The sequence below is a fragment of the Prionailurus viverrinus genome, chromosome C1, assembly GCF_022837055.1.
Source record: "Prionailurus viverrinus isolate Anna chromosome C1, UM_Priviv_1.0, whole genome shotgun sequence".
NCBI lineage: Eukaryota > Metazoa > Chordata > Mammalia > Carnivora > Felidae > Prionailurus > Prionailurus viverrinus.
The window spans coordinates 290891-316959 of record NC_062568.1 but is presented as its reverse complement, the minus strand read 5'-3'; the positions used below and the strand labels follow the sequence as shown (position 1 = coordinate 316959).

The window sequence follows — 26069 nt, the reverse complement described above, 5'->3', positions numbered from 1 at the left end:
TCCCCTGCGTCCCCACGGTAGACAGGTGGGAATGTATTCCAGCCAAAGTGCCCTCTGTGAAATCCTCTGCCCCCTGATAAATGTTCCGCCCGTATAAGAACCGAGGCGGAGGGGTAAGAAATGTATTATTCAGTGCACTGAACTTCCCGACACGCAGGGATTTTTTTTTTTTCGTATGGAAATCAAGGATAGCTGTGAATCTGAGCAGCGCTCCCCAGAATTCATTAAGATGGGATTCGATAGGGATTCTCCTGCGTTGGATTGGATAGACGCCCCACCAGGTGTCCCCGGGCGCTCTGTGACAGTTGACTGATGGAGGGACCCGTCTGGCAGGAGCTCTTACCACAGTCCATTTCCACGGAAGGATCGCCATTTCCCATTGGATGAGCCTGATCCTTGAGTGAAATATGTTACTGCTTCTCAGCTAAGGGGAGTGCTTGGAATTTTAAGTGAAACCACTTTTATTCTTCAGTCTGCTGAAACCAAAGTGATAATTTGCATTGATACGTTCTCTTAGGCTATATACAAAGCCTGCTTAATAGCTTTGGTTTTTAATTTTAAAAATATCACTCTAAGGGAATTGTTCTGGGGAACATAATAGGGATATGACTTCTGAGGGACTCTAACAAGATTTTAATAGCTGGCACGCGCTCTAATTTTCATTTGGTTTTAATTTTTATGTGACATTTTCATTAGATGTGTCAAGGAAACACAAAGTGGTTTCTATTACAGGAGACGGTGGCTGGAAAACAAAGCAAGAGAGGTCTGCTGTTGTCCCCCGACCCCAGCCTGACCCGTCCCCTGTCTCCCCACCTCTCCCTCAGGGTCCTTCTCTTAAACTTGAATGTGTTTATTCACTCCCCTCCCTTCACTGTGAAGTGATTTCTCCTTGGGGTGATTTTATAGCAGGGCACAGCCACGGAGAACTCTGGCTTTGCCTTTGGCCGACACCTTGACCCCAGCACATGACTATGGCCTCTCTGGTGTGTGCATACCGGAGGAGCATTCATTCCACGAATATTTGTCGAACACCTGCTATGTGGCAGGCTGCCTTCCAGGAATACCACCGTGAGCAAAACACCCTAAGAGGGCTCTCACCCCAATAGGGTGATGCAGCACCCCCCCCCCCCGCTAAAATATTCGTGGTATATTGGTTAATGATAAGTGCTATGGAGAAAATAAAATTAGGAGGGGTGGGGGCGGTGTCTCCTTTAACATAACAGTTTGTGTGTCCTTAGGCATCATTATGCCAAGCACATCATCAGAACGTCATCTCCACCAGAGCCCGTTGAGAGAGTATGTCGGGCTCCCGAGGTCTGGACGGAAGCCCGTGCCCAGTGAACCCAGAGCTAGATTCTCCCCACCGCCCCACATGGAGGGCGGGAGGCGACGGCCTCCACCGCCCAGATGAGCTTTCTACCAAGCTTCTCTCTCTAACTTGGTTCATGGAAACAAACAGAAACTTGCTGCTTTATTTCCCCAGACTTTGCTAAGGAAATACAATTCCAGTTCCATTATTTTTTTTCAAAGGAAAGGGAAACTGGCAGACGCTGTTTTTTTGGAGGGCCGGTTTGGTAGAATAGAACGCTTCTTGACTTAATCGTATATTAGAGAAGATGTGGGTATAGGTTCCACTAAAAATACGGGCCCTTCTTAACGTTTTTTACAGGAAGCCAGAATATCCCTAAACCCTGTGAAACAAGGCACAGCTGGGGTGGGGGCTATCTTCTCTTTCACAAGGCGCTTTCCTCCTTCTCTGGATGTGCTTTGTCATGTATGGGTGGGAGAGAAGACACTTAGGTATTTCATCGTCCGCTATTTTCCAAAACACACACCCCTTGTTGAGCTGACTTTCGTGGTTCCCATTGCTGCCTACATCGGGAGCACACATAGTTGAATGCCGTGAACCCGAAATTAGCTCGAGTCGCTGTTGAACGAGTTGGGGGTTTTTCAGACTTAAACACTTGCTCGGAGATGACATGAATGACAGCGGACATAAACCTTTCATTTTCAAGGCATGCGGGAGAGCCCCTTTCCAAGCTGTCATTTTGAATGATCATTTAAAGGAGGCTGGAAGGCACTGGCCTCAAAAGTCTTACTTTATTTATTCTTTTAAGTGTATTTATTTTAAGAGAGAGAGAGAGAGCAAGAGAGAGCATGAGCAGGGAGGAGGCAGAGAGACAGAATCCCAAGCAGGCTCCAAGCTGTCAGCCCAGAGCCCGACACGGGGCTCGAACCCACGAAGCATGAGATCATGACCTGAGCCGAAGTCAGATGCTTAACCAACTGAGCCACCCAGGCGCCCTTCCAGAGTCTTATTTTGATGAAGAGTGGGTTCAGTTTGGAAACATAAGAGACAGGTCTGCTTGTCAGGGAACCTTCCCCCCATTCATGTGTTCTGCGTTCAAGGCAGAGCGTGGGACCAGCTCACGAACTCAGATTCTATTCCAGGCTCTTCATGTCCCGTCCCTGGCTACAGGCCATGGGTCACCCCACTCAGAATGTGACAGGTTTTAAGCCAGTCACTTTCGGCTTCTCTCTCGACCCAGTGGCAGCTCCGGGTAAGTTAGTTACATGAGGAAAACTCTGGCCAAAATCCGATGGCATCGGGGGCGCCCGACTGGCCCAGTCGGTGGAGCCTGCCACTCTTGATCTCGGGGTTGTGAGTTCGCGCCCCACGTTAGGTGCAGAGGTCACTTAAAAATAAAATCTTTAGAGCTTAAAAAAGGTTTAAAAATGAGATGGCATCTTAAAAGCGATCCCGGGGAAATGGGGGAGTATGAGCCCCTCCCGCCCAGTGGGCTGGGACAGCAGTGCCGGCCCCCGGGAGCGCAGCGGAGTTCCCTGGGACTTCTTTATGGCACAGCTGCCTGTCGCCCAGAGCGCTCTCCCTCCTCCCTGGTTCCGGCCAGTGCTCCGCGGCGCCCGTGGGCCTCGCCCTCACCCCCTGTTTCTTTGTGTTTTATGCAGTGCCTTCCCCCAGTGCCTTGCTCGTAGACAATCCCACACCGTTCGGGAATGCAAAGGAAGTGATCGCAATCAAGGACTACCACCCAGCCAACTTCACCACCCTCAAGTTCTCTAAGGGCGACCACCTCTACGTCCTGGACGCGTCCGGCGGGGAGTGGTGGTACGCCCACAGCACCACGGAGATGGGCTACATTCCGTCCTCCTACGTGCAGCCCTTGAACTACCGGGACTCCACCCTGAGCGACAGCGGGGTGATCGACCATCTTCCAGACAGCCCAGACGAGGTGGCCAAGGAGTTAGACCTGCTCGGGGGGTGGACAGAGGACAAGGGACCGAGCAAGACCTACAGCAATAACCCCTTCTGGAACGGGGCCCAGACAAACCCGTTTCTGAACGGGAACGCGCCGGCGACGCCCAGCTTGGACGAGCTGACCCCCAGAAGCACCGTGGATTTGCTCCTTTTTGATACGGGCACGTCTTCGTTCACCGAATCCAGCTCCGCGACCACCAACAGCGTCGGCAACATCTTTGACGAGCTGCCGGCCGCAGGCCGCCTCCAGGCCGAGGCGCCGGGCAAGCGGGACAACCCCTTCTTCAGAAGCAAGCGCTCCTACAGCCTGTCGGAGCTCTCCGTCCTCCAGGCCAAGTCCGACGCCCCCGACTCCTCGGGCTTCTTCACGGGCCTGAAATCCCCGGCCCCGGAGCAGTTCCAGAGCCGGGAGGACTTCCGTGCCGCCTGGCTGAGCCACCGGAAGCTGGCCCGGTCTTGCCACGATCTGGACCTGCTGGGCCAGAGCCCCGGGTGGGGCCAGACCCAGGCGGTGGAGACGAGCATCGCGTGCAAGCTGGACAGCTCCGGGGGCGCCGTGCAGCTGCCCGACAGCGGCATCAGCATCCACGTGCCCGAGGGCCACGTGGCCCCAGGGGAGACGCAGCAGATCTCCATGAAAGCCCTGCTGGACCCCCCGTTGGAGCTCAACAGCGACAGGTGCAGCAGCGTCAGCCCGGTGCTGGAGGTGAAGGTGAGCACCCTGGAGGTGAAAACCTTCATCATCGTGGAGATGAAAGTGTCGGCCGAGGTGAAAAACGACATCTTTAGCAAAAGCACGGTGGGTCTCCAGTGCCTGAGGAGTGACTTGAAGGAGGGGCCCTATGTCCCCATCCCACTCACCTACAGCTATGGGGACACGGTCCAGGTGCAGCTGGACAACCTAGAGCCCTGTATGTACCTGGCCGTTGTGGCCCACGGCCCCAACATTCTCTACCCTTCCACGGTGTGGGACTTCATCCACAAGAAGATCACCGTGGGCCTCTATGGGCCCAAACACATTCACCCATCCTTCAAGACCGTGGTGACCATTTTTGGGCACGACTGTGCCCCGAAGACGCTGCTGGTCAGCGAGGTCACCCGCCAGGCCCCCAGCCCTGCCCCCGTGGCCCTGCAGCTCTGGGGTAAGCACCAGTTCGTCTTGTCCAGGCCCCAGGATCTCCACGTCTGCATGTTTTCCAACATGACCAACTACGAGGTCAAGGCCAGCGAGCAGGCCAAGGTGGTGAGGGGGTTCCAGATGAAGCTGGGCAAGGTGAGCCGCCTCATCTTCCCCATCACCTGCCAGAACCCCGGCGAGCTGTCCGACTTCACCCTGCGGGTTCAGGTGAAGGGCGACCAGGAGGCCATCCTGACGCAGTTTTGCGTGCAGACTCCCCAGCCGCCCCCCAAAAGCGCCATCAAGCCCTCCGGGCAAAGGCGGTTTCTCAAGAAGAACGAGGTCGGGAAAATCATCCTGTCCCCGTTTGCTGCCACCACCAAATACCCGACTTTCCAGGACCGCCCGGTGTCCAGCCTCAAGTTCGGCAAGCTGCTCAAGACCGTGGTGCGGCAGAGCAAGAACCACTACCTGCTGGAGTACAGGAAGGGGGACAGCGTCGCGCTCCTCAGCGAGGAGAAGATCCGGCTGAAGGGGCAGCTGTGGACCAAGGAGTGGTACATCGGCTACCACCAGGGCAAGGTCGGCCTCGTGCACGCCAAGAACGTGCTGGTGGTGGGCAGGGCCAGGCCGAGCCTCCTCTCGGGGCCCGAGCTGAGCACCTCGGTGCTGCTGGAGCAGATCCTGCGGCCCTGTAAGTTCCTCACCTACATCTACGCCTCGGTCAGGACCTTGCTCATGGAGAACGTCAGCAGCTGGCGCTCCTTCGCCGATGCCCTGGGCTACGGCAACCTGCCGCTCACCTTTTTCTGCCGGGCCGAGCTGGACAGTGAGCCCGAGCGGGTGGCGTCCGTTCTGGAAAAGCTCAAGGAGGATTGTAACAACACGGAGAACAAAGAGCGAAAGTCCTTCCAGAAGGAGCTCATGATGGTAAGTGCCCGGCAGGGGCTGGAGGGGGGGCCAAGTCCAGTCTTGCCGCCTTTCCCCCCGCCCCCGCCCCGCACACCCGGGCGTGGGTTCGGTGAATCGCCGGACCGGCATCTGGGCTCACCTCCGCTCCCCGAAATACACGCACGCGCGCCTGGAGATGGGCGTTTGTGTAGGGACCCCCAGACGGCTCGGGGTCCAGCGTGGAGAGCCCCGTTCAGGCGGCTTCCCGCTGGGCTTGCGAGCTCCTTGGAGGCCTCAGGCGGGTCTCCCGGGTGCCCAGTGGGTGTGGGGGCGCAGGGAGGCTTGCGCTCCAGCCCCCTCTGCTCCGATCTCTTGGGAGAAGGTGCAGGTTTCATCAGGTTCCCCGCAGGATCTGTGCCGCCCCGAAGTCTAACTTGCTCGAGGCATCTTCCTCCGCCTCCTGTGTGTGTGTGTGTGTGTGTGTGTGTGTGTGTGTGTGTGAGTAGGGATTGAGGACGGCCTCTGGGAACTGCGATCTGAGAAGAGGAAAGCGGGGGGGGGGGGGGGGGGGGAGGGGGGGGTTGGTGTCACACTATAGGACATACCCGGGCCACCGGGTGAGGGGGGAAAGCATTCGCTGCACTGCTGAGCGAACACGGCCTCCCTGGCCCGGGTTCCCCACCCGCTCTCAACAGTTCATCTGCTCCCGGTGGCCTGTCTTGGAGAAGCTGACTTGGAGGAACTCGATAACGTCCTTCCCTTGGCGTCCGCCTCGTTTCCGTGGGGGACGTCCTCTCGATGGGGAGAGCCTGCTTCGTTCCCCTCCCCACCCCCGCCACCCCATCTTCCCACTAGGACACATCCCCGGGCCTGTTCCTCTGGAAACCCTTGTGATTTTCCACTGGAAGCCCCTTGGTGTTCCTTCCTTGCTCCGTCAGGCTCCACACAGCCTTCTCGCCTCCTGACTTGTGTACGAAGTGAGTCTCAGCGGCCCTAGGATTTCTGCCGCCCGACCTGGCACCTGCCATGCTGTGTGAGCGCCTCTGGGAATGGCCGAGCCGGGTGTGTGTGCTGAGCACACACGAGTGGGCACCGGTGTGCAGCTGAGGTCCGTCCGTGGCGCACACGGCTCTCGGGAGCCGGAGATACCCAGTCCGCGGGGCAGAGCCACCGCGGCGGGGAGCGGGCGTTGCAGCCTGACGGCGCCCCCAGGAATGTAAAATGCCAGGCGCGTGCCGCACAGTGAGAGCCAAACCTCGTCCAGAAGAAGGGACGGGAACCGAAGGTGTCGATCTTGGCAGCCCGGAGGCTGGGGGCGCTGGTGGTGGCAGCTTCCGCGGCGAGGACGAGGGATGGTCGTGGCTGGGGAGGGCCCGAGACAGCAGGGGGACGGCACGTGGGCCCTGGGCATGGCTGTCACAGCAGTGGGACATCTCTCTCTTCAGGGCATCTGCCCCCTCGCTGGCCCGGCCTGGAATCCTCCCCGGAGCTGCGTCGAGCCCTCGAGGCCCTCTCCCCTCCACGGACCTCGAGCACCGGGCAGGGGCGCGTGTCCCTCTCTCGCGGGGCCTCAAGCTGGGATTCACCGCGGGTTCTAGAATCGGGTGCTCTCATGGCACATGAACAGTGTTGATTGTCCCTTCATTGCCGCCTAAAAAACACCCCCCTCCCCCGAGTGGGCGGAGGTGAAAAACAACACAGCGAGAGCGGCCCTTCCCAGCTGTGGAAAAATAAAGACCGAGGAGGCGGCTTGTTCATCCCGGTCCTTCATGTCAGGCCTTTTCAGACTTAAGCGAAGCTCTTTCTGCCCCGCTTGGGGGACTTCTCTGACAGCACAGGTTTTCGGGGGGCCGTCCCTGGGTTCGTTTGTGGGAGCGATGGGGGGTCTCTTGCGCCCCTGGGTGGGAAGGCTGGCACAGCAAGGTCTGCTCGGAGGCTTGTGGGTTTCCCTCGCGCGGGCCCTGGGCTGAATCCGTCACCATCTTGAGAGCGGGCGGATCTGAACGTGGGCGAAACCTCCAGAAACCCCAGGCTGCTTTGTCCCAGCACGCAGAGGAGTCCTGAAAACCGTGATTCCTTTCTCCCGCCGCTCACATCACTGAGCAGTGGTATTCTGCAGGCTCGGCCTCGGGTGAGCCGGCCCTCCGGCTGTCACAGCACGGCCGCCACGACCCACCCCGGCCACCGAGTCGTGTCCCACCCCCTTGCATTCCGAAGATGGTTTTCTGTTCGGTTATGCGTCCGTGGTCTGGAAACTGAGTAAACGAATTGGAAAGGGGGGAGGTTTGAGACGGTAGGTTTGCGGGGAGATGGGAAGGAGCCCGGAACGAAATGAGAACCGGGCGGTTCCGTCCTGCCCACCGTCGAGTGGGGTCCGGGCCCTGCCTCAGGCCTGGAGCTCTGCCCGCAACGTCAGGTGGAAGGCTGTCACGTCCCCGGGGAACCAGCCCGGAGGCCGTGCTGGCAGACCTTTCCCGCGAAGCGACCCGGGGCCCTGGGTCACTGTACTTCGTCGCCCCAGACCCTGGGCTTCACTGGGCTTTCTCCCATCCACAGTGGCCTCGTTTACTCGTGTTCCGGTTTCTTCTTATTGTCCGCATCGGATATAAACGCCGCTATCGAAAGGACCCTGGCCCCCGGGACACGGTCCGCTACTTGAGGAAATGCACGAGTGAATGAGAGCACACCTCGGCCCGGGCTGAGAACCTGAAGGGGTGCCGCCCACGCGGCCAGCCCGCGCCCTGGCCCCGCTTCTTTGATTCCGTGTCCTTGCTGTTGCTTCAGTGCGGGTTTTCGATATCAGAGCTCCTCCGAGGGCCATCTTGCACAACCACGTGGGCTCCTTGGTGCGCCTGCCTCCGTCTGCCCTTTCTCACCCACGCGGTGCGTGACCACCGTCAGAGAATGCCCCGTCTGTCCCCGGCTCACCGAGCTCTGCCGGAGAAGCCGGGACGGCCCGTGACAGAGGATGGCCAGCCCGTCGACGGCCCACCCCGGACCTTATTGAACCTGGTGGTGAGGGGCACTGCCGGGCTGCTGTCGGGAAGGGGCGTGACTGGCCCTGACCGAGGAGGGTAGGCCGGGTGGACAGAGGCCCTGGGGCCCAGAATGAAAGAGCCGCCACAGAGCATTGGTACTCGATATTCACGAAGCGTGTCTTTGCCGCCTCCTGTGTGCTTAGGGGCGATGCTGGGTGCTGGGCTTCCCCAGAACACGGGTCTTTGACTTGAAGAAGGCACGGAGTGAAGAGTCACAGCGCAGGACTTACTTGTCCCGAGCCCCGAAGAGAAGGGCCCCCCGGCGGATCAGGGAACGGCGAACAGGGTTGGGGCAGGGTGGATCCTGATACGGGCAGGAAGCACGGAAGCCCACCTGATGAGGGAGGGGCTGTCAGGTTGGGGGTACCGCGCGGGCAAGGACCGGGGTGCGCCAGGGCATACACAGATGGGGTCCGATCAGAGGCTGGGGTGATAGAGGATGGCGGTATGTGGGGTGTGGAGCCCCCTGTACCAGTCTCCGAGCCACCCAGAAGCAGCAGTCAGTGGAGAGCCCCAACCCTGAGTGTCCTTCCTTCCGATGATCAGGACGCCTGGGGGTGGGGGACCTAATTTTCGTACTCCTCTCCACGTAGATTTGTGTGAAGGAAACAAATGAGTAATTCTGACACGGATTCCCCGGGCCACGCCCCCTCCGTCTGGTTTTCACACCTGGCTGTCCACAGCCGCAGGGCGCGCCCCGCAGCCAGGCCTGTGGTGGCCGGTCTGCCGCGTTCTCCCTCCTCCTCTGGCGGGTAGCCGTCGGGTGGCTGGTGGGTCCCAGGGCCTGCGGTCACTCTCTCACTGCGTCGCCGGTGACAGGCTCTGTCGTCCTGCACATCAGTGTCGACCTTCAGAGCGCGGGGGGTCTTTGAGTTTGCATAACTTCCTTGACTCACCCCAGGTGTTGTTTTTTCCTGAATGAAAACAGTCCTCACTGATTTTTGTTTGTCTGTAAACACACCCTGTGTTTCTTTTTTGCACCGAAATGTTACACGCGTGAAGGACAGAAGCAGAAGGCGGAGGGGTCCCCGGCCCCATCGCCCGTTGTTAACCTCTTTGAGCGGTTTGGGGCGTAGACGCTGCGGCTGTTTATAAATTCCGTGGGGTTGTCCGAGGGGCTGTCCCCTCCTCTGCGGTGCCCGGTGGAGAGCGTGCGGGCAGCCCTGGGGCGCGTGTCTGCTGCTTCCCGGGTCTGCGGAAGGGCCGGGTGCTGGTGCCTCCTTGTCCGTGTGTCTCTGCACGCCTGTCCACACTGAGATGTCCCAGGGGCTCTGCACACCTGTCCACACTGAGATGTCCCAGGGGCTCTGCACGCCTGTCCACACTGAGATGTCCCAGGGGCTCTGCACGCCTGTCCACACTGAGATGTCCCAGGGGCTCTGCACGCCTCTCCACACTGAGATGTCCCAGGGGCTCTGCACGCCTGTCCACAGATGTTCCGGGACACTAAGCCGTGGGCCCTTCCCGAGCTCGAGAAGCCATCCGTCGGCGACGTCACAAGCGTCACTGGTGGGGGGGGCGGGGCACAGCTGTGAGTGGCAGGTGCTGTTACTGTGGTGGCTGACCGCACGGTGCGTACCCCTCCTCACTTTCATCGACTTTGGGCTCCGTGTCGGGATTCTTGCTCTCTGGGGGGACAAACCACGGCCGGCTCTTTGCCGTCGGCACGTTGAGGTTCTCTACTGCTGCTTCTGGTCCACTTTGTGCAAAACACGTCTCTGAGTGTGTTTGTGCCAGGAACTGTGACGACGCTGAAGGAGAGGGCTTGGCTCAAGCGGTGGCCCTGAGTAGATCTGGGGGGCCGAGTGTGTGCGTGGAGGGTGGCACACGGAGCCCCGACGTTTTCGTTCCGCGACATGCTTCCGATAGGAGAAGTTACGTCTCGTGTCCGGGAATCCCTCGCAAACAAGACACAGGGTCTGTCCTCATGGCGGGGAGGGAAGGGCCGTCGGGGACAGGGGCAGGCCTCCCTGGAGGGACCGAGGCCAGCGCTCAGAGCTGGTTGCTGGAGCCGCCAGGGTGGCCGGGGGTCACTGGTGGCGGCTATGGCTGGGGTCGTTTGAGTCCGGGTGCGGGCTCTTTGGAGAAGGTTCTCTGAGAAGAGAAACTTACTCTAGGGTACAAATCGAGGGAGGGGCGGCTGTTTCCAGGAGTGAGGTGGGGTGGGATAAACCCCCAGAGCCTTGGACGCTGATGGAAATCACAGGGAAAATCGCGAGGTGGGGGCAGACGGGGGCTGGACGGGATGGCGTGCAGCGATTCTCTGCGAATCGGCAGAAAAGCCTATTTATCGCCCCAAACAGGAGGCAGGTAGCGAACCAGTGTGCATGCATTTAGGCAGGTTCCCGGGGCTCCTGTGCCCCCAAAGCAGGGGCTCCCCTGCCCGCCGCTCATGGGGGAGTGCGGCCCTTCTGGTGTTTGTACATCTCGGGAATAGAAGCACGCGCGGGATTCGCATACGGCAAAACCAAAATGACACTTCATTATGTGTTCCCAAGAGTGTCTCCCAAAACAGCGCTTGGCAGACTGGCTCCTGTGAAGGAAGTCGCGCTGGACCGAGCTGTGCCCGGCGGTTCCCACACGTGTCTGCTGCTTTCCCTCCACGCCGGTGGATTCAGGTGGCTGTGGCAGAGACCGCGTGGCCCACAGAGCCACGTGTGGCCCTCTGTCCACCAGGTTTGGCCACCTGGCTGAAATTCGACTTCACTCTGAGATTGCAGCCGGAATCAGCATCGTTTTGAATGGGGTTTTCTGGGATGACGTGTGTGTGTGTGTGTGTGTGTGTGTGAAAATTGAGGAGGAAGCTACAGGGAAAGGTGTCAGAGCCTCCTATGGCGAAGCTCTCTACTACCCAGCTCTGGTGGCACCCGAAATGTGCCCTTAAAAAAGTGTCTAAACTGCCCCTTGGTGGTGGTGTGGCAGTTTTGTGACGCTTGAAGCTGGTGTGGCTCGATCAAAGTTGTGTCACCGGAGCTGAAGTTGGTAAAGGAAGGCACCTCCGTCCCTGTGCTCCCCGTGCTCCACGGGATGGAGACCCCGTCCTTGCCCAGTGCCCCTGGGGACAGAGGCGCGACTCCGACACGTTCCGTTACCTGGAAAATGAGGTCGCCTCCGGAGCCGGGCGGCTGAGCGAGTGCACAGACACACGCTTGCTTTGTGTGAGTGGAAGCTGAGTGGGGACACTGGGGGGCCGACCGTCCAGCTCTGGGAATAGCCCATTTTCTGAAATACATAAGTAGTTGAAACGAGGCGCAACCCAGACCCGTGTTTTATCGGGTTCTGTTCCTGACGTCGAGTAGCAAGTGTCCGCAGAACCGTGGAGGCCGTTCGTTGGCCTGAGTGCCACGAAACGTGACCCTGCCTCCACCTCTGTCGCCCCGAGCGGTGGGACCCCGGACAAGCCACCTGGCGTCTCCGGATCGGAGCAGAGGACAGGCAGGCGGGTCCGGCTCTGACGCTCAGTCGGGGTGGGGGCCTCTCCGTCACTCTTTCGGCTTCATCTGCAAAATGGGGTGAGCTCAGCCCCTGCTTCACGGGGGTTCTGAGGATCGGATGAGCCCATGCCTGGCTCACAGTAAGTCTCACTAGAAGTGGCCTACTGCGAAACAAAACAAACCGGAAAAGGACCACGGGATCCTCAAGCTGCCTTCTGGCTAACCACAGGTGCAGCTAGTTGCAGCTTTGGGACCCAGGACAGCACCAGATTGACCCGTCACCCCTGTTTTCAGTTGCAGAGCCTGGGGCGCCTGGGTGACTCGGTCAGCTGACCGTCCAACTCTCGGTTTTGGTTCAGGTCATGCTCTCGAAGTCTGTGAGTTCGAGCCCCATGTCAGTGCAGAGCCTGATTATGATTCTCTCTCTCCCTCTCTCTCTGCCCCTCCAACGCTCACGTTCTCTCTCTCTCTCTCAAAATAAATAAATAAACTTTAAAAAAAAATTGCAGAGCTTGACCTGCTGGGGCATCCAGCTAATGCATTCAGGAAATTGCCAAAAAAAAAAGTCACTAATCGTCCGTACTGTTAAACTCCCAGACATCGAGATGAGGGTTCTCTGTCTCGATTAGTTGCGCCCTTTATTTTTTTGTTGTTTATTTTTAAAATTTTTTTAATGTTTACTTATTTTGGGGAGAGAGAGAGAGAGAGAGAGAGACAGAGTATGAGCAGGGGAGGGGCAGAGAGAGAGGGAGACACAGAATCGGAAGCAGGTCCAGGCTCCGAGCCGTCAGCACAGAGCCCGACGCGGGGCTCGAACTCACCGGCCGCGAGATCATGACCTGAGCTGAAGTCAGACGCTCAACCGACTGAGCCGCCCAGGCGCCCCTAGCTGCGCCCTTTAAAGTTAGCGACCCAGCAGACCGTAGCCGCACTCATCCAAGGCCACCCGCCATCCTCACGAAATACGGACAGAGTTCTCGAACGAGCCACGTGTTCGGCTCAGTCGGGAAGGGGCTGCTTCCTTTGTTGTTCTTGACGTGCTCTTCGGAGTCTGGAAGTGTCCACAGCAGGTGCTCCATGGAGCGTGGAGGGACAGGACGAACACCAGGTGCCTTTCTGCCTCTAGCCTCCCCAACCCCATGCTCGCCTGAGGAACCATCTCCAGGGTGCTCCCACTTTTCCCACTGTCGGGGTGTAGTCCGAGAGGGTGCTGGGCGGCAGAGGCCTCGTGGATGGTGCCAGGCCCGCGTGCACCCCGCAGCCGTCACGAAACGTGGGTGGCAGGACTTCTGCATCTCCCCGTGTGCAGACGCGTGGGCCTGCTGGTTTGCGCCGGCTGATGTGACTTTCTTTAAGACCCCAGCCCGGGGTCGCACAGAGCACACCGTGTTGGAAGCCGGCCTGATCCCGCCCCTTTCCTAGATGGGGAAGCAAGTCCCCGGTGGCCACCAGCTGGTCCAGGGCCCGCCTCTGTCGCATTGCCTCCTTCCCGCCCAGGGTGGCGGGCATTCCTTGCCCTCCTGAGTCCCTCCAGACTCCTGTCCTGAAAACACACTAGAAAGTTCCTGCAGCTTAGGCAAGGGAGCAGTCCTGTCGGTTCCAGAAAGTATTCTGATGGTGCTTCCCTGGGTTCAGCCTCCGGCCTCCCCGTTCTCCTTTTCCTCCACACGAGGCCTTCGCTTTGCCCCCCAAACCCGAGAGCCCAGATGTCCGGGTGAGCTGCGGGCCCCAATCTGAGCCCTCTGCCTGCGGAGCTCTGCATCCGGCCGAGGCCCGCGGCACCTAACGTCAGCCCGGCTCTAGGTCCGGTCCCCTAAGCCCCGGGCGTGTGTTCTGTCTCCCCGAAGCATCGCCCTCTCCAGCCGTCCCGAGGGTGCAGAAACGGGGCCAGCTGCGCTCACCTGCCCTCCCGCCGGGAGTCAGCATCCTGGGGCCGCCGAGACAAAGTGCCACAGACCGGGTGGCCCGGGACAACAAAAGCTTATTCTCTCCCAGCGCTGGAGGTGTCCGCGGGCCTGGGTCCTCCGGGAGCTGCGAGGGAGGGGCTGCCTCTGGTTGCTCTGACAGCAATCCTTGGCGCTCGCTGCCTGCGGCCGCCCCTCCCCCGTCTCTGCCTCTGTCCTTCCGACGTGGACATGTCTCTCCTGATAGAGACAACCAGTCACTGGCTGAGGGGCGGCCCTCGTCTACCGTGACCTGGTTTTAACTAATTCACGTCTGCAAAGCCGCTGTTTCGAAACGCAGTCATTGTGAGGTTCCGGCTGCCCGTGAACCTGGTGGGAGAGCACAGTCAGGCCCAGGCCACCCCGCAAGCCATTGCTCTCGCTCCGTCCCGTGCCGCAGCCACGCTGGAGTTCGGGGGGCACTTACTAGGCTTAAAACTTTTCGGGGGAAAAGAGTGCACCGCCTCCGCGTGGAGCTCTGCCTGAGACCAGAGCCAGCCCTCTGACCTGCCCGGTGCTCTACTCCTTTGTCCTCAGGCCTTACTGAAAATGGACTGCCAGGGCCTGGTGGTCAGACTCATCCAGGACTTTGTGCTCCTGACCACGGCGGTGGAGGTGGCCCAGCGCTGGAGGGAGCTGGCCGAGAAGCTCGCCAAGGTGTCCAAGCAACAGATGGACGCCTACGAGTCTCCCCACCGGGACAGGAACGGGGTCGTGGACAGCGAGGTGAGCGTGGGCTGTGACACACAGTCACGGCGACATCCACCCGACAGTGCGTTGGTGGGGATAAGCGAGTTAATGCGGGAAAGCACGTGGCGGGCTCTCCCTGCGTGGGGCAGGCCCCATCCCCCCCCGCCGGGACAGTTGGTTCTGACCGTGGCAGGGCCGCTGTGCCCAGAGGAGGGAAGTCAGAGCGGCCAGAGCAGAAATGCCCGCCCCTGCAGATCCTGATCTTAAATTACCTTCCGTCGGACGGAGAAACTCTACCTCCCGTGTGAACGGAGCCCTTTGTGGCCGCTTGTGGTCGGTCTCCGTCCGGGTCTGTGTTGGATGGGTACCAGGTATGTTGTGTACCTTCGGCCACAGCTGGTGGGGTTCCTGCTCAGAGGCCCTTTGTATCCTCCCTTGTTTGCTTTAAGCTTCCGGAAAGATGGCTCAGACCCGGGAGACCCGGGAAGCAGGAAGTCCCCAAGAATAAGGGCGTCCTTTATTAACACAGCGAGTTTCTAAAGAAATGGCTCACACGGAAAATGCCACAGGGGTTGTAAGGAGAGAAATCCTTCCTGTTGGCCCAGACACGATTTGCCACTTAACCGGCTCTCGCACGAAACCCGTTCCTCCCTCAGTGTGCTGGTCCCAGGCGGTGTCCGTCCCCCCTGCTTCGCTGGGCTTCTCACTCTCAAAAGAGAAGCATAAGTAATGAGCCCAGGAGCTGCGGGTAAGAGGATCGAATCAATAGGATCAAATCTCTTTGCTGTCCCCTAACCTTTTCTTCCCCCTCCCTCCTTTTATTTTGGACTCCGCCACCCAGGCCATGTGGAAACCCGCCTATGACTTTTTACTGACGTGGAGCCACCAGATCGGGGACAGCTACCGGGACGTCATCCAGGAGCTGCACATAGGCCTGGACAAAATGAAAAACCCCATCACCAAGCGCTGGAAACACCTCACGGGGACTCTGATCCTGGTGAACTCTCTGGACATCCTGAGGGCAGCGGCCTTCAGTCCTGTGGACCATGACGACTTTGTCATTTGAGCGGGTTCCCTCCCGTCCGCTGCTGCTCTGGGGCATGCACCCCCCCCCCCACCCCCCGTCTGTCCCAGATGCCCAGGCAGTCACCTGGAGCGGGGGAGGCAGGAGGGGCCGGCTGCTCGGACACATCCGGGGTCCCTCTCGGCTGGACCCGCCCCCGAGGACCAAGCACAGACGATGCTCCGCCGTCCTCCTCCGTTGAGGGGGGAGAGGGGGTGCTGAAGGGAATTTCTACCACAGGTTGTCGCCAACCAAAATAGCTTTCTATTTGTTAGGTATAAATTTAAATTTAAAATCACTTTTTTTTTTTTTTTTTTTTTAAGGACGGGGGGGAGGCCTATGAGACAGGTGGTATCTAATTTTTTTAATGGACCAGAAAAGTTTAAAAAAAAAAAAAAAACACCTTCATAGGGGCGGATGCTGTTGAGGTTTTTATGTTCTAGAGAGACCTTTTTAAATTATGTTACAGATGTATATATGTATTTAAAGGCGATTCCCAGCCTCACTTTGCATTTGAACACTTAGCACAGAGAGACGCTTGTTCAAGTGTTGGACCTCTTTTGCTCTGTCCTTGTGAAAAGGGTGAATCAAATAGGAAATGTGGTTTTTCGGTAGATGAGTCTAGCTCTTGCCCGTCCTTTCTGGGAATGTCCTGGGCCCTGCTGTCCCCTCTGAACTCCCGTTCTCTTCTGTACCTTTGCCCCGTGTTACAGTAAACGATCAGCAGCAGCACTTGTGACCCTTCCGTGAGCTTCAGTGGGCAAAGTAAAATCCTACACGAGCCAGCAGGTGCCCTTGAGATGACAGGCCGCTGGGAGCTGGCGTTTGCTGTGGCCCCCACCTGCGTGCGGTCGGTCACTCAAGAGAACGGTGCCACGTGCAATGCGGTGATTCCTGCAGCTCTCAGATGCCATTACCCTGGGGGCAGGGGAAGGCTTCCGGCAGGGCTCCAGGCCTCTCTGCTCCATGGGCGTGAAAGAGACTTCACCACGAGGGACCCCTGTGCTCGTGTGTGTGCAGACGTGCCTGCCGTCACTGGCCAAACTCCGCTCTGTTCCATGTGACGTGCACCCATGTCCCCCAGGAAAAAACCGCGTAAGGGACACCTTTTTTTTTTTTTTTTTTGTACAATTAGAGATTATCCGAGCAGGATGTATGTTTTCAACAAATGAAAACGTGCCCCACCTGGAACCAGAGGCAGAATGCTGCCCGCCTTTACGGTTGTAGATCAGCGTGGCCGTGTGCGGGCGAGCGGTGTCGGGCCCCTGATCGCACCATGGTTGCGCCCAGCTCAGAAGGGAGGAAGGGGCAGGACTGAAGAATTGGAATTATGTGGCACTTGGAGAAATTCCTGGGAATGGGTCAGCACCCGCGCTGGGCGGTTTGGGATTCCTGGACCTCGTTCTCTGAATCTGCTGTTTTGAAACACATCATGTTGATCACTGGGTGTAATCAGCCTACGATCCCTATCGGGCTGAAACATTCTTATGTACCTATCGACTCAGATACTGAAGACCAACTGGCTAGGAAAAAAAAAAAGAAAAACACCTAGAAAAACTACGTTTTTTATGCTGCAAGAAGCAGGACCCGCAGTTCCCCAATGATCACACGAAATGATCTTAAATTCTGCTTCCCCTGTCCACCCTCATTCTTCCCAGAGATTGTCTCTCACCTTCTCCCCAAAGAAGAGACAAACCCAGTTGCACCTTAAACCGTGGATATTTTTCCTCAGGGGCTTGAAGTAGTTTCCTATGCAACATGTCTTGTAGCACAAATTGAATTCTACAAAAGTTGCAGTAAATTTTATTTGCATATTTTAACCTATTAGCGTGCGTGTGTTTTTCTGTACCCATCCAGACTTGAAATTTTGTTTAATGTTTATTCATTTTTGAGAGAGAGAGAGAGAGAGAGAGAGAAAGCAGGGGAGGGGCAGAGAGAGGGAGACACAGAATCCGAAGCGGGCTCCAGGCTCCGAGCTATCAGCACAGCACAGAGCCCGACGCGGGGCTCGAACCCACGAACCACAAGTTCACGACCTGAGCCGAAGTTGGACGCTTAACCGACTGAGCCACCCAGGCACCCCTACCCCACCAAACTTTTAAAAATCAATAAAACCTAGTGTTTTATCTGTGCATAGAATAATGGCTCCCTCCTTAAAGAGCCACCCCTGGATGTCAGTGTGACAGTGGTTTAGTACGTTACTTTTCTATTCTTACTGAATATTCTCTAAGCCGGTCCAAGAAGTTCAGTTAAAACCTCCATTTCTTTATTGATGTTAATTTCAACGCTTGTAATAATAGTAATTTGCATATGAAGTGAGGGTATTTGCAGGTGTTTTTGAGGACCAAATATTCAGGAAAAGAATTTGGTTGAAAAACATTCTAATTTCCCAAGAAGACCATTGCGTCCATGATAAATTCCCGCCTTGGTCCTCGCTTGACCGCCGCGCAGTCATGTCACGTGGGGCCCATGTCAAATCGCTTGTGATCACCGAGCCCCCACCCCTGTGTCACCTGGTGCAGCAGCCAAGCCCAGGCTTGGTCCTGGGACCTTCCCCACCAGGGGTCACCAGATCCCAGCACCCTGCGATCTCCCAACCATTGCTACTGTCCTGACCGGACCACAACCTTTGCCTTCTCTCCTGCTCTCCTTACTACTTATTACTTAGCACCCTCCCATCTGGTCCACGGCCCGCTCTCCCCTCCTGCTTCCCGCCATACGGTCAACTCTGGGCTCACCCTCACCCTTGGCTGTGCCTCCCACGCGCTTGTCCCTGGCTGAGCTCCCTCGACCATCGCCTACACCCACAACTCCCTGCCTTTGAGCCGTTCCCCCAAGCTGGCACACCTCTCCTTTCTTCAAGGAGCCACACTGAGCTCCTTAAGGGCATCCAGTGTCTAAACTCGTCGCTGAATCCCCAGAGCCTGGTGCCATAAACGTATCGCGGGAGGCAACTGACCATACCTCCACAATAGAAACGCATCCCGAACGAGGATCGCTTGGCTCTTGGAGGGCCTAGAACGGCCTTTGTACTGGGTTTACGACCCGTGTGAACGTATTCAGCCCAGCAATGGGGGCATCGGACTCAGCTTAGTTTTGGGTGTTCAAAGGGGGCAACGTGGCGGGGGTGGAACTCAAGTGTACCCCAAAAGCAATTAGTTTTCCTACTAGTTCATTTCTGGGCACGAGGGAAACACTGTCAGTTTGGCCCCACGATTTATGCTGTAATAAAATTCAGTATTGTCTAAAATAGGTTGAGATGGCTTCATCTGAAACCGTCAAGTAACCTGAATTTAGGAGAAAAATTGTCCTGCCAGGTGTCCAGGCTTTGCTGCCCACCTGTGGTCTATGAAAGGTGTGCTGTTTCACCTTCGTGGTGACCTTGGTTTCAAAGATGAGGAGGTTGGCCGGGGGCGGGGAGGGGGCGGGCGGCAAACAGGATGAGCTGGGGCCAGCGAGAGCCCCGTCCACCCCAGCCGTGCCCTCCCGCCGCACCAGAAGCAGAGAGAACCCCGACAGTTCACGGCCACCGCCTGGGAGGCAGGTGCCCGGGAGCGAGGGGTTCCCGTTGACGGCTGCATTCTGGGAAGGGGGCTGGGGGTCCACCCCTCTCGGACCTCTGCCGGGGCGTGTGTGTGAAAACCTTCAGTATGTAACGTATTTGCACTTAGCCCAAATTTTTCTTTTTTGACAAATTTTGGCTTTATTGAGGTACACTTGACATATAAACAAAAGTCTTCTGGGGCACCTGGGTGGCTCAGTCGGTTAAGCATCCGACTCTCGATTTCAGCTCAGGTCATGATCTCCCAGTTTGGGGGATCAAGCCCTGCGTTGGCGTCTGCACTGGCAGCGTGGAGAGCCTGCTTGGGATTCTCTCTCTGTCCCTCCCCCCAGCCCCCAATATATTTATATAGATTTTAAGTCTTCCTCTTTTTCTAAGTTTATTTATTTTGAGAGAGAGAGGGAAAGAGAGTGAGTGCACACGAGCAGAGGAAGAGCAGAGAGAGAGAGAGAGGGAGAGAGAATCCTAAGCAGGCTCTCTGCTGACAGCACAGAGCCCAACGTGGGGCTCCATCCCACGAACCGTGAGATCATGACCTGAGCCAAAGCCAAGAGTCAGACACGTGACCAGCTGAGCCACCCAGGCGCCCCGAGATTAGCCAGAATAGTATTTCTAAAGCTTTTGCTTCTCTGAGCCGATTCCACCGAACAGAGAAGAAGGGAATCTCGAAAAAATACACCGGTCGTGTCTGTGACTTTTTCAATATCCAAAGTCATGTTTCTTAATTTTCCATTTTAATTGGTGTGCTTTTCAGAAGAATGTCTATAAACTCATGTCCTGAGTATATAACACAACCTTCTTTATAATCTTCACCTCGGGGGTCAGCAGAAGACCACGAAAACGGAGTGTGCGTGCGGCAGGGAGGGCCGACGGGCTTCTCGCCTGCCGTGTGTCGCCCGGAAGCCAGTCTTGGGCACGCGGGGTGTCAAGGGAGAGGAGAGCCGGCTCCTGGCCCTTCAGGAGTCTGTATTCCAGGAAGGAAGATCCAGGCCTTTGAAACTGAAGGGAGTTTGAAACGTTATCGTCCGAATGGACCGAGAAAGAATTTGAAAAACCATGGTGTTTTCTCCCCACGCACACCAGCTCCCAGACTATTGATCATTAAGGCTTCTGATTCAACCCCTTCCATTTCTCTCAGGGGGCTCCGCCTCTAATCCTGACCATACCTGCAACTCCGGGCTTGTCCCCTCGAATCATCCTGCACACGGCCACCAGAATGGTCCTCCTCAAGTGTAATCCCATGCCCCCATTTTCCCCAGCCCCCTGTGTTTAAAGCAGATGAACAGAAGCCTCTCGAGCGCCCGCCCACAAGTCCTTGCTGACCCTGATGACGCTTCCCCCGGCCCACACGAAATAGAAAAGTAAGGACAGCACGCTGAGCACCTCCGTTCGGCCAAACTTAGGTCCACCCAATAATCACTCCTGATTCTGAGATTAAGTCCTTCGTGCTTTTTTGGCGTTAAAATGTCCTTTATGTGGGTAACTGATAATAGTAAACTGTAGATATTGCGGTTTTAATGCCTGTCTTGGCAAAGTAAAATGTTGGCCGAGGACAGACATCCACGCGTTTTTGGTTTTTTTTTAAGACTTGAATTTTTGGACAAATAAGGGAGAAACGACACGAAACCGTCTGTTTCTGTGGCTCTTTGTGGCTGTTTGTACTCAGACCACCCTCTTCACCCGTGGTGATCGCGTGATCATGTTTTCCGGGTGCTCGGAGAACACGTTGGCTATGTTTGGAACCCAGAGCATGCAAACTTGCAGCTTCTCTTGCAGCTAAATGCGGGCGTGTGGCTGACTTACGCCACGCAGCTCCCTGATTCACAGACCAGCGACCTGCAGAGGGAGGAGGGGGTGTGATGGACCTTCCGGCGTTCCGGGCAGCGGTGGTCACGGGGCACCCTCCTCGCCCCGTCATGGCATCGGTGCTAGCCAGCGTCCGTGGTTGGTGTGCAGGGGCACATCCCTCACCGGGCCGTTCTGGACACCGGCATGGAGCGTGGCTCCTCTCCCAGCCCTCTGGCAAATGACCCAGTTCCAATTTCTGTTGCCTGCAAATAAGCATGTGGGCTTCCGACCGGTTTTATTCCTTCAAGATTCCGCTCTGATAATCAGACTCCCCTGGGAAGTCCTCTGGGATGCACCAAGGAAAACCCTTCCCCTGTTTTCCCACAGCCCTCCGCCCTTACCCCAAGTGTAATCTGAAGCTTTCTGTGTCCGAGCTGTGCCTTTGCTGGCTGGCCCCCCAGACCATAAGCTGAGCAAGGGAGATGTCTAGCTCACGCTAAGTTCAGACGCCCCCTCACTAAATCCTCGGATGCGTGGCTGGATGAGTGGACAACTCCAGGGACCTGCCAACCCATCCATCCAGGGGACCGGAAGCTAAGCCCTGGCTCCTGAATGGCTTTGTGTATAATTGTAGGGGTTTCTTTTTATCAAACACATAGAAGTTTTTTTTTTTAATGTTTATTTTTACTTTTGAGAGACAGAGCATGAGCAGGGGAGGGGCAGAGAGAGAGGGAGACACAGAATCCGAAGCAGGTTTCGAGCTCCGAGCTGTCAGCGCAGAGCCCGACACGGGGCTCGAACTCACAAGCCGTGAGATCATGACCTGAGCCGAAGTCGGACGCCTCACCGGCTGAGCCACCCAGGCGCCCCTCAAGCACATAGAAGTTGTATGGGGAGACTATTCTGGATTTTTTCTAGAAATGTTTATATCTCTACTCAGTTCACCAGTCTTCCTGCTATAATATTACATGTCTTTTGCTCGGCTGGAGCTCACACTCGGAAAAACAAGGGTTTGTTTTACTGTTCACACATCCACATCTCCTTTTCCGTCCCAAATGCAAAGTCATCTCACACCCAAAGTGTGGATGATCACAGCTAGGTGAGAACAGCAGACGCGGAAGCACTTGGTGAACATCTATAGCCCCCCCCCCCGCCCCGGGGAACGGTCTTGTCACAGGCCTACCTGGACACCTGAAGGAGCAGGACGCAGGATGGGTTGCCTGGCAACCCCAACAATCCCAGGGCCCTCCTTCTCCCCCAGAAGGGAAGAGATCCGGAGAATTGCCTCACTTTCATTTTCAACTCTGAGCCTGGTTAGAAACAACGTCCACAGAATGAAGACTGTATGGTACGATCCAGGCCGACAGGTCGGCGTCACGACTTGTCCCATCACACCGTACAAATAGAATCCTGTGTGTGGACAGAAGTAGGTGTATACCCTGTGCACCTGGTGAATCCAGAAGGATACGTTTATGTGTTAAAAATCTCTTCGGAAAATCAGGGGGCGCCTGGGTAGCTCAGTCGGTTAAGCGTCCGACTTGGGCTCAGGTCATGATCTTGTAGTCCATGGGTTTGAACCCCGCATCGGGCTCTGTGCTGATGGCTCGGAGCCCGGAGCCTGCTTCGGATTCCGTGTCTCCCTCTCTCTCTGCCCCTCCCCTGCTCGTGCTCTGTCTCTCTCTCCCAAAAATAAATAAATATTTTTAAAAATCTCTTCGGAAAATCAGGGGGCGCCTGGGTAGCTCGGTCGGTTAAGTGTCCGACTCGGGCTCAGGTCATGATCTTGTAGTCCATGGGTCTGAGCCCCGCGTCGGGCTCTGTGCTGATGGCTCGGAGCCCGGAGCCTGTTTCCGATTCTGTGTCTCCCTCTCTCTCTGCCCCTCCCCTGCTCGTGCTCTGTCTCTCTCTCCCAAAAATAAATAAATATTTTTAAAAATCTCTTCGGAAAATCAGGGGGCGCCTGGGTAGCTCAGTCGGTTAAGCGTCCGACTTGGGCTCAGGTCATGATCTTGTAGTCCATGGGTTTGAACCCCGCATCGGGCTCTGTGCTGATGGCTCGGAGCCTGGAGCCTGCTTCGGATTCTGTGTCTCCCTCTCTCTCTGCCCCTCCCCTGCTCGTGCTCTGTCTCTCTCTCCCAAAAATAAATAAATATTTTTAAAAATCTCTTCGGAAAATCAGGGGGCGCCTGGGTAGCTCGGTCGGTTAAGCGTCCGACTTGGGCTCAGGTCATGATCTTGTAGTCCATGGGTTTGAACCCCGCATCGGGCTCTGTGCTGATGGCTCGGAGCCTGGAGCCTGCTTCGGATTCTGTGTCTCCCTCTCTCTCTGCCCCTCCCCTGCTCGTGCTCTGTCTCTCTCTCCCAAAAATAAATAAATATTTTTAAAAATCTCTTCGGAAAATCAGGGGGCGCCTGGGTGGCTCGGTCGGTTAAGCGTCCGACTCGGGCTCAGGTCATGATCTTGTAGTCCATGGGTCTGAGCCCCGCGTCGGGCTCTGTGCTGATGGCTCGGAGCCCGGAGCCTGTTTCCGATTCTGTGTCTCCCTCTCTCTCTGCCCCTCCCCTGCTCGTGCTCTGTCTCTCTCTCCCAAAAATAAATAAATATTTTTAAAAATCTCTTCGGAAAATCAGGGGGCGCCTGGGTAGCTCAGTCGGTTAAGCGTCCGACTTGGGCTCAGGTCATGATCTTGTAGTCCATGGGTTTGAACCCCGCATCGGGCTCTGTGCTGATGGCTCGGAGCCTGGAGCCTGCTTCGGATTCTGTGTCTCCCTCTCTCTCTGCCCCTCCCCTGCTCGTGCTCTGTCTCTCTCTCCCAAAAATAAATAAATATTTTTAAAAATCTCTTCGGAAAATCAGGGGGCGCCTGGGTAGCTCGGTCGGTTAAGCGTCCGACTTGGGCTCAGGTCATGATCTTGTAGTCCATGGGTTTGAACCCCGCATCGGGCTCTGTGCTGATGGCTCGGAGCCTGGAGCCTGCTTCGGATTCTGTGTCTCCCTCTCTCTCTGCCCCTCCCCTGCTCGTGCTCTGTCTCTCTCTCCCAAAAATAAATAAATATTTTTAAAAATCTCTTCGGAAAATCAGGGGGCGCCTGGGTGGCTCGGTCGGTTAAGCGTCCGACTCGGGCTCAGGTCATGATCTTGTAGTCCATGGGTCTGAGCCCCGCGTCGGGCTCTGTGCTGATGGCTCGGAGCCCGGAGCCTGTTTCCGATTCTGTGTCTCCCTCTCTCTCTGCCCCTCCCCTGCTCGTGCTCTGTCTCTCTCTCCCAAAAATAAATATTTTTAAAAATCTCTTCGGAAAATCAGGGGGCGCCTGGGTAGCTCAGTCGGTTAAGCGTCCGACTTGGGCTCAGGTCATGATCTTGTAGTCCATGGGTTTGAACCCCGCATCGGGCTCTGTGCTGATGGCTCGGAGCCTGGAGCCTGCTTCGGATTCTGTGTCTCCCTCTCTCTCTGCCCCTCCCCTGCTCGTGCTCTGTCTCTCTCTCCCAAAAATAAATAAATATTTTTAAAAATCTCTTCGGAAAATCAGGGGGCGCCTGGGTGGCTCGGTCGGTTAAGCGTCCGACTCGGGCTCAGGTCATGATCTTGTAGTCCATGGGTCTGAGCCCCGCGTCGGGCTCTGTGCTGATGGCTCGGAGCCCGGAGCCTGTTTCCGATTCTGTGTCTCCCTCTCTCTCTGCCCCTCCCCTGCTCGTGCTCTGTCTCTCTCTCCCAAAAATAAATAAATATTTTTAAAAATCTCTTCGGAAAATCAGGGGGCGCCTGGGTAGCTCAGTCGGTTAAGCGTCCGACTTGGGCTCAGGTCATGATCTTGTAGTCCATGGGTTTGAACCCCGCATCGGGCTCTGTGCTGATGGCTCGGAGCCTGGAGCCTGCTTCGGATTCTGTGTCTCCCTCTCTCTCTGCCCCTCCCCTGCTCGTGCTCTGTCTCTCTCTCCCAAAAATAAATAAATATTTTTAAAAATCTCTTCGGAAAATTAGATTCCAGTTCTCCAAGTATTTTTGCAAAACACCTCCACCGATACCTAATTATCACATTTTCCATGTGAGAGATGAGTTGAGAAAATTAAAGACACAGAAGGTAATGGATGTGAGTGAGGGATGCAGGCACTTGACCTAGTTAGAACTAATTTATACAGCCCTTGGAGATTTATGTATTGTTCCCAGGCCCCGGGAGTTAGCGATCATTTTTCAAATAATAGATTTGTGCAAAATACATAGAGAGGTACCTTGGTACCTGGTGATGGCCAGCGTCACGATGCCACGCACAGGACAATCAGAGCTATCAACACAAAAATAAATTGGTTTTGCATTCATAAATCCATACCTAAGTAAAAGCAGCTCCCTTTTCTGTTTGTGGCATGTAATGTATCCCAAAATTGTGCTTAAAGTGTTATTGGATATCTTTGACGCACTCGGGCAGCATTTTCTTCCTAAATGACAAAAAAAAAAAAAAAAAAAAAAACAGCTTTGCACAATGCTCCTGCCTCCCTTCTGACAATTAGCGGCCTTATTTTCAAAATGTTTTCAAAACATAAAACTTCACTCTGTGTCATTCAAGTGTTTTTAATATTCGCTCCGATTGGGGTGTTTTGCAAGTCAATCAGATTACAACAGAAGTCTGGTTGAGACATTATTATTTTGGATTCCTATACATCTTCCACCCACAGCTCTGGGCGGAAGTGAAACGGGTCCCAGCCTACCAATCTTGAGAAAGAAAATTCAGCTACTTCAGATTATTTTTTCAAAACCGTAATTGCTGTGACCACTCGCCTGTTTTTATTTCTTTATTTTTTTAATGTGTCATTTGTTTTTGAGAGAGAGACAGAGACAGAGACAGAGCACAAGCAGGGGAGGGGCAGAGAGAGAGAGGGAGACACGGAATCCGAAGCAGGCTCTGGGCTCCGAGCCGTCGGCACAGAGCCCGACGCGGGGCTCGAACCCACGAACTGCGAGATCACGACCTGAGCCAAAGTCGGACGCTCAACGCTGGTGCCTCTCACCTGATTTTTTTTTTTTTCAACGTTTATTTATTTTTGGGACAGAGAGAGACAGAGCATGAACGGGGGAGGGGCAGAGAGAGAGGGAGACACAGAATCGGAAATAGGCTCCAGGCTCTGAGCCATCAGCCCAGAGCCCGACGCGGGGCTCGAACTCTCGGACCGCGAGATCGCGACCTGAGCCGAAGTCGGCCGCTTAACCGACTGCACCACCCAGGCGCCCCCCTACTGATGCTTGTGGCAGCCCAGGAGTCTGCATTT

The 26069-nt window shown here is 56.1% G+C and overlaps 1 protein-coding gene across 6 annotated transcripts in view; it reads left to right on the top strand.

Annotated features, from left to right (window-relative positions):
- Positions 1-17280, top strand: part of SH3BP4 (SH3 domain binding protein 4) — an 86312-nt gene extending 69032 nt beyond the window's left edge. For 5 of the 6 annotated variants that reach the window (XM_047872271.1, XM_047872266.1, XM_047872267.1 and 2 more), the window contains 3 exons: positions 2971-5327; positions 14241-14429; positions 15235-17280. In XM_047872271.1, the coding sequence (XP_047728227.1) occupies positions 2971-5327; positions 14241-14429; positions 15235-15459 (2771 nt within the window). In that variant the 3' untranslated portion in view covers positions 15460-17280. Of the gene's footprint in view, positions 1-2355; positions 2361-2970; positions 5328-14240; positions 14430-15234 lie in introns of those variants that run through there. The other variant, XM_047872272.1, reaches the window with a different exon arrangement.
- The last annotated feature ends 8789 nt before the right edge of the window (positions 17281-26069 follow it).